Source organism: Globicephala melas, chromosome 2 (genome assembly GCF_963455315.2).
Source record: "Globicephala melas chromosome 2, mGloMel1.2, whole genome shotgun sequence".
Classification (NCBI taxonomy): Eukaryota; Metazoa; Chordata; class Mammalia; order Artiodactyla; family Delphinidae; genus Globicephala; species Globicephala melas.
The window spans coordinates 114236110-114244229 of NC_083315.2; the positions used below are offsets into that span (position 1 = coordinate 114236110).

The 8120-nt window shown below is 37.5% G+C and overlaps 1 protein-coding gene across 5 annotated transcripts in view; it reads left to right on the plus strand.

The window, feature by feature from the left end:
* Positions 1-8120, plus strand: part of LOC115852212 (signal recognition particle subunit SRP54) — an 86683-nt gene that overhangs the window by 77293 nt on the left and 1270 nt on the right. For 2 of the 5 annotated variants that reach the window (XM_030854793.3, XM_030854790.3), the window contains 3 exons: positions 3196-3262; positions 4364-4461; positions 6096-8029. In XM_030854793.3, the coding sequence (XP_030710653.1) occupies positions 3196-3262; positions 4364-4461; positions 6096-6302 (372 nt within the window). In that variant the 3' untranslated portion in view covers positions 6303-8029. Of the gene's footprint in view, positions 1-3195; positions 3263-4363; positions 4462-6095; positions 8030-8120 lie in introns of those variants that run through there. The other 3 variants (XM_070044958.1, XM_070044959.1, XM_060294745.2) reach the window with 3 other exon arrangements.

The following is an 8120-nucleotide window of genomic DNA, read 5'->3' on the forward strand; positions in this document are numbered from 1 at the left end:
TCATTATTCTGAATTCTTTTTCAGGTAGGCTGCCTATTTCCTCTTCATTTGTTAGGTCTGGTACATTTTTATCTTGCTCCTTTATCTGCTGTGTGTTTTTCTGTCTTCTCATTTTGCTTATCTTACTGTGTTTGGGGTCTCCTTTTTGCAGGCTGCAGGTTCATAGTTCCCGCTGTTTTTGATGTCTGCCTCCAGTGGCTAAGATTGGTTCAGTGGGTTGTGTAGACTTTCTGGTGGAGGGGACTAGTGCCTGTGTTGTGGTGGATGAGGCTGGATCTTGTCTCTCTAGTGGGCAGGTTCACGTCTGGTGGTGTGTTTTGGGGTGTCTGTGGCCTTATTATGATTTTTGGCAGCCTCTCTGCTAATGGGTGGGGTTGTGTTCCTGTTTTGCTAGTTGTTTGGCATAGGTTGTCCAGCACTGTAGCTTGCTGGTCGTTGAGTGAAGCTGGGTGCTGGTGTTAAGATGGAGGTCTCTGGGAGATTTTCGCCGTTTGATATTATGTGGAGCTGGGAGGTCTCTTGTTGACCAGTGTCCTGAAGTTGGCTCTCCTACCTCAGAGGCAGAGCTCTGACTCCTGGCTGGAGCACCAAGAGCCTTTCATCCACACGGCTCAGAATAAAAGGGAGAAAAAGTAGAGAGAATAAGTAGAAGTATGAAGAAAGAAAGAAAGAAAGAAAGGAGGGAAGGAAGGAAGGAAGAAAGAAAGATAGAAAGAAGCAAAGAAGGAAAGAAGGCAAGAAGGAAAGAAAGGAGGGAGGGAGGAAGGAAGGAAGGAGGGAAGGAAGGAAAAAAGAAAGAAAGAAGATACAGTAAAATAAAATAAAGTATAATAAAGTTATTGAATTAAAAAATAATTATTTAGGAAAAAAAAGGGGACGGATAGAACCTTTAGGACAAATGTTGGAAGCAAAGCTATACAGACAAAATCTTACACAGAAGCATACACATACACCCTCACAAAAAGAGGTAAAGGGGAAACAATCATAAATCTTGCTCTCAGAGACCACCTCCTCAATTTGGGATGATTCGTTGTCTAAAGGAGGGAAGGAAGGAAGGAAGGAAGGAAAGAAAGAAAGGAAGAAAGAAAGAAAGAAGGTAAAGTATAATAAAGTTATTAAAATTAATTATTAAGAAAAAAATTAAAGAAAAAAACATGGACGGATAGAACCCTAGGACAAATGGTGGAAGCAAAACTATACAGACAAGATCTCACACAGAAGCGTACACATACACATTCACAAAAAAAGGAAAAGGGGAAAAAATCATAGATCTTGCTCTCGAAGCCCACCTCCTCAATTTGGGATGATTCGTTGTCTATTCATGTATTCCACAGATCCCGAGTACATCAAGTTGATTGTGGAGCTTTAATCTGCTGTTTCTGAGGCTGCTGGGAGAGATTTCTGTTTCTCTTCTTTGTTCTCACAGCTCACAGGGGCTCAGCTTTGGATTTGGCCCTGCCTCTGCGTGTAGGTCGCTGGACATCGTCTGTTTTTTGTTTTGGGGAGGTCTGAGGTCTCCTGCCAGCCTTCAGTAGGTGTCCTGTAGGAGTTGTTCCACTTGTAGATGTATTTCTGGTGTATCTGTGGGGAGGAAGGTGATCTCCATGTCTTACTCTTCCGCCATCTTCCCAGCATTCGGACATCCATTCTTGTGTAAAGAGAAACTAAGGAGCTACCTTACTTGTGTGTCTTTTCAGAAATGTTATCACAGGAATTGATATACCTACTTTTCATTGAAAGACTATGTTACATGTTTACTCCTGTCTGCTTTAGCCCATCTGCCCAGTCTTACAGATATTCCTTTTTAAAAAAATATTTAAAATATAGAACTTTATTTTTAAATTAATTTGCATAAGAAGTTGTTAAGACGGACAGTGGCCACTCAAAATGACTTTGAAAACCCTGAGGTGAAAAATTTTCCTTAACCAGCAAGAAAGGAAATAACACCGAAATTGGCAACTTCGTTAGCTTTAGACAGCGGAAAAGGAAGATACTTCCATTTCACCAATAGAGAAAAAAGGGTCATTTCCAGTGTCTACAGTTTTCAGTATTACAGATATTCTTGTATATGCTTTTTTAACGCCCTTATAATCATCAGCATATCTTATCTAAGAAGATTATGGACAGGTTTATCTTTTCCTTCTCTCCCTGGAACCAATATTCAAATAATTACTAATGTGTTTGATCGATTGTAGGCTCTATACTATGTTTTCTTTTCATAAACAAAAATATTGGTATGATGAATCATGCTCCTATTACTGATTTCATCCACAGAGGCAAACTGTCATCTATGTGGCAAGCTTCACAAAAGTATTCTATGGAATTACCAAGGTTAACTATGCAGGTGTGTAGTGTAGATTGCATTCTGCCAGTGGTCCTAGCCTACCAAATAGATACTAAACTTTTCTTGGGTTATATGCTCTAGTCCCCCCTTTTTTTTTTTTTTTGCGGTATGCGGACCTCTCACTGTTGTGGCCTCTCCCGCTGCGGAGCACAGGCTCCGGACGCGCAGGCTCAGCGGCCATGGCTCACGAGCCTAGCCGCTCCGTGGCATGTGGAATCCTCCCGGACCCAGGCACGAACCCATGTCCCCTGCATCGGCAGGCGGACTCTGAACCACTGCGCCACCAGGGAAGCCCTCTAGTCCCTTTTTAATCCTTGAAGGAACAGCAACAAAAAAACCTCATCTTGCCACTTACTGGTTACTTATTTTCCCACCATTAAAAGTTCATTTAATGTGCCCTTAATCTGCTTAATTTCTCTGAACCTTAACTTCCCCACTAAATCATACGTGTGTTGTACTGTATGATTTCTTAGATCCCTTTCCATTGACTGTACGCACTCTCTGGTGTGCTTTTGAACAATGAAGACAAAAAAGCAACAAGACAGGAGAAAGGAAGGCTCTGGATAACTCGTAAATAATTAAGGTTATGACTTAACCAACTCCATTTCAGTGGCTGCTGCTTTTTTTGGTTATTCTGTGGACTTAAGGTGGTGATAGTTGTATGGGTGAATGTAAAATGTCTTTGTGACATTCTCTCTACAAAGCTTTTAATTTTTTTATTGGATTGTACTCTGTTTATAGTATCATCTATAGAATATTCTAAGTGCCCACCAAGTATTTCACTACTTTCTGGCCTAAATGTATAGAATGAGTTTAGGTGTGAATGTTGCTAACCTAACCTCTTGTTGCAGACAAAACTTACCTGGGGCCCCTACTTATGGTTTTACATGCTTCGTGCTGCCACATCAACCCTCTCAGGTATTATTTTTTTGTTTGAATATTGTATAACCACTATAATATGCTCCCAGAACAGGAGCTTTGCTAAATAGGGTGTTTCAAAATTGAAGGAGAAACAATTGGGGGTTAGTCACTCCCTTCTCAGCAGCTAGCTAGCTAGCTAGCTCACATTGGAAGATATTAATCTAACTTGTATTTCATCTTAAAACATTTTTTAACTTCTGGATATGCTTTAAAAAAAGGACTAAAAAATAGCTATATTAATTTAGATACAATTTTCATGTTCTTGAAACTTTCCTGTTAGCAGTTATTTTGCTATTTTGCCATTTGATTCCCTGATATTGTTCTCATTCTAACTGCTTATTCTAAAGCCTGTAGTTATAATTCATTTATGTTTTATTTGATTAATATTTCATTTCTTAAGTTGAGATATAACTAAGTCATATTTGAAGGAAATGAATTATCAACTTATGACTTAATCATGCTAACTTTAAATATGCGTTTTAAATCATAAAGCTTTCCTCTGCTTCCCATTTTAACTCCCCCGTAGCTTCTACCACTTTATGCCTTTCATTAGATCTAAACGTGAATAATAATTCATTCAACAAACATTTACTGAGCTCTCAATATATGCTAGACAGTCTAGTATAATGAAAAGAACATGAGCTTTACATTCAGACCTGGATTGAACTTTGGATCTGCTTTGTCCGCTTGGGCCAGTTCTTCAACTTCTTTGAGTCTAACCTTTCATAGTGCCTGGCATGTGGCAGGCGCTCAGTGAGTACTATAGTATAATCCATTCCTTTCTCCCAGCCTAGTGATGTCCCAGCCCTCTGAGAGTATACATTTTTCTTGAAGAAATAGACATCTAACAGATAATTATAACACCTGGTGATAAGTTTTATAGTCAGAGGTATGAGTAGTGGTATTGGGAGCCCAGAAGGAGCCACTAGTGCTTCTTGGGGAAATCAAGGAAGATACACAAAGGAGATGTACTGAATGTTCATTATCTCCCCGAGGGCAGGGAGTGTAACTTTTGTATTCGTACAGTGCTTTGAGCATAGAAAGGGCTCAAGAAATGTTTATGGAATTATGTAAGTCATTTAACTTTTGTATTTTTAGTGTGTGACTTTCTCGGAGAGAAGATTGCATCTGTTTTGGGCATCAGCACCCCAAAATACCAGTATGCCATTGATGAGTATTACCGGATGAAGAAGGAGGTGTGTCTCCTTTTTACATTTTCTTGATTCAGTTTGGTTTGCTGTGGACTTCATGGGTTGCATAATGAAGACATGTATCCTTTAGCTGCCCCAAAGATAGCTCCCTTATACTAGGCATTTCATTCTCGAGTCATTAATTTCTTTATCAAATTAGCATACATTTTAGAATTTTTTAATACTGAAATTCCCCTACAATCTATGTGCACAATTAAGCTAGATTTCATGTGCTAGTTGCTGTGAGAGGTGCCTTAGATATGTTATTTAATTTAATCTTCACACAACTCTCTTTGAATTATTATTCCAAATTTTAGATGAGGAAACAAGACCTGGTCTCTGTACTTAGGACACATAGACTGGATGTGGGAGAAGTGGAATGGGTTTGATGCACGGGAAATGACCAATACTAGAAATGTGTAAGTGCCAGTTGTTAAGGCACAAAGATATGAGGCAATTTTGTGCGCAGATGTCGTGAGGTCTTAGGGTGAGGGTGAAATGAGTTTACCTTTAAAGAGTGAGAAAGCTTTAGCATTTAAGAGTGTGGGCTCGAGAACCAAGTGCTCTGCCACTTCTAACTTTGTAACCTTGGGCAAGACACTTAACCTATATAAGCTGCAGTTTCCTTGTCTTTGTAATGAGGAAAATTGCAGCATCCATGCTCAGGGTTGCTCTAAGGATTAAATGAGTTAATATGTAAAATGCTTAGGGCAGCACAGAGTGTATATTGGTGAGCTTGAAATAAATATTAGAATCTTTCATTACTCCTTCAAGCAAACAAGGAGGGCAATTCGGGTAAAGCTACAATGTAGAGGCATGAATCTAGAAAGCTCAGCTCAGCTGACTGTATTTGTTATGTGGTTTCAAAAATGTTTTACGAACAAATGAGTGTTTTTAACTCTACTAGCCTTGTTTAGAGCCTCATTACCTCACCTGGACTATTGTGATAGTCTCCTAAATGGTCTTTCTCCTTCACTCTCAGAAAATCTCTAGATTAATCATCCTGACAGGTTACTCACTCTGTACTGACTCACCATACTACAGGGCCAATGCAAATGCCACCATTTCCTCCATCAGTTTAGCAGTTCTGGAACTAGAAGTTATTTACTCTCTAAATCTCTATAGTGGTTATTCCTTTCTGTTTTAATACTCTTCTTAAATGTCTTAACTTCATTCCTAGATTGTAAACTTCTTGAGGGGCAGGGACTGCCTTATCTGTCTACTAGGTGCTTATGGGAACACTAACCATGCTATATCACTTAAGTGAATAGACCACCCTATTCCACTGAATAGGCTGACACCCTGTAACTGTAGTGATACAGTATTAGTTAATGTTTTATTTAGATTAGAATTAACCTGAAGAGATCCAGCCCATGTCAAAGTTAATTCAGGTCTCATCTAAGCAGTGCTATACTGTGTTTTAAAAATAGCTTCACTACATATACTTCATACAATAGTTTTCATTTCAATTTGGAAACAGGGGAAGGGGAAGTATGTCTTGTCTTAATTGGATGAAACTGAATTGGACATGACACTAATGTTTTGGTTAAAAAAAAGCATAAGCAGCTGAAAGTGGGAGAAAAATACTATTCCTTTTGGACATTTATATTTCAACTATTCTTGATATTTCCTCCTTTTAGGAGGAAGAAGAAGAAGAAGAAAACAGGATGTCTGAAGAAGCAGAAAGACAATACCAGCAAAATAAGCTGCAGGCTGATTCCATTGTTCAGTCAGATCAACCAGAAACACTTGTATCCAGTTCATTTGTGAATCTCAATTTTGAAATGGAGGGAGATTGTGAAGTAATTATGGAGAGCAAACAAAATCCAGTCTCTGTCCCTCCATAGAATGAAATGACCATCAAACTTCTAAGGTAGTTTTTATACCAGGAACTTTCACACTCTCTGTTCAGTGGGACTTAATAGTTATTTATATTTTAAATTATTAAGTTATCTGGAAAGGGAAGAATGTTTCTTTATTCTTAGGCTCTATCTAGCAAAAGCCAGATCTGAAATTTGGATATTTGTACTATGCTTTTACTGTCAGATTAGTGCTTTGGTTTTAAAATGATCTTTTAAAAAAAGTTAAGGACATTCTAGAACCCTAACCACCAATTAAGAAGACTTAAATTATCAAGCTTGTCTGTTATTTGTGTAAGAAAAAAAAATAGGTAGGTTGCTGAATAAGGCTAACTGGAGCTGATATTCATAGTCTCAGACTAAAATGAGGATTTTTCTCCTAGATCTTCTCATGTTATGTCTTTCTTACATTTATATATCTAACCATTCATTTCATACTAAGGATGGTTCACTGAATGTGTAATAAAAGGAGCAAGATGAAAGCATTTTGAATTTTCTTTCCTTGAGAATTAACTTTATTTCATGGGAAGGTGATTGAGTTTATAACGCCACCAAATCTTAAGATGGGTTTCCATTTTTTAATGAAGGTTAATCTTAATGTATTTGTATTCAAATGGTAATACCTAGTGATTACCCACGTGGCATCCTGTTTATGTCACTCTTTCAGCCCTGAATGCCTCCTGTGGGTCAAGATTGGGGGACAGATGAAGACTTAACCCTCCAGGGCACACTGTTAAATATTGTACAATGTGCAATGGTAGCATAATGAAGTTACCTGTCATTCACCACTTCGAAGCAACAACAGTGGATGGTTCGCTTGACCCAGTTGGCCATCTCTGTACCCACTGTGCCATTAGCAGACCTTACAAAAGTATAATATGAAACTAATTTTGAAAATACTTCTATATGTGTTCAGGATCTTATATCTGTATGACTTAGATTTATAACTAAATGTGGATAAGGAGGAATATGTAGAGTATTTCAGATATGCTGCTCTTAAAAACCTATTCACAAACTTAAAGAGTTTTTAGGATTATGGTTGCCTTCTAAATAGCATTAAGCTTTCAATCTTAACTATATCTATGTAGCTTCAAAGAAACAACATAGCTACAGTGGGCTTATTATGGAAGTCTGTTAGCAATGAACATGAACATCTGCCCACTAAGTTCTTCAACTGAAATTTGAAGAATTTAGGAAAGATAATTCTTCATTAGGAATCCTCAGTTACATGGATTCATGGTATGGTGGTTCATGGCATGTGACGGTGATCTTTTTGGTCATGGGTATAAACTATATAATTTAGTGCTTAAAGGATTGTCAGATTATATAATATCATAAATTATAGTTTACTAGTAGCTCTAAACAATGCTAATCTGATGTGTTCCCTATAATTTTTATCTTCATTTGAGAAGATATTCAAGCTCAAATATTTATTTGGTTATCCTGTAAAGGCAAGCATATCTAAAGGCGATCTGAATCTTCTCTCCCTAGAGGCACTAGATCTAAGAGTTGACTCAGAAACTTTTCTGATTGTAGTAGAAGGAAGATAATGATTAATGAAGGTTTTACATTTCTTGAATTTTACTTTTTCTACTTGTCCAACAGTGGCCAGTTTGTAATGTTTATACAGTTATTCACTGTGCCTTAAATTTTTATACTTTTTATTTATGCAAACTATAAAATTTCCCATAAATGCATTAAATGGTTTTGTCTTATTTTTAAGCCTCTTTCACATTTTCTTCCTTTTCAACCCTTTTAATAGATACTATTCCTTCTGAATCATAGTTCATGATATTCTACTCTCTT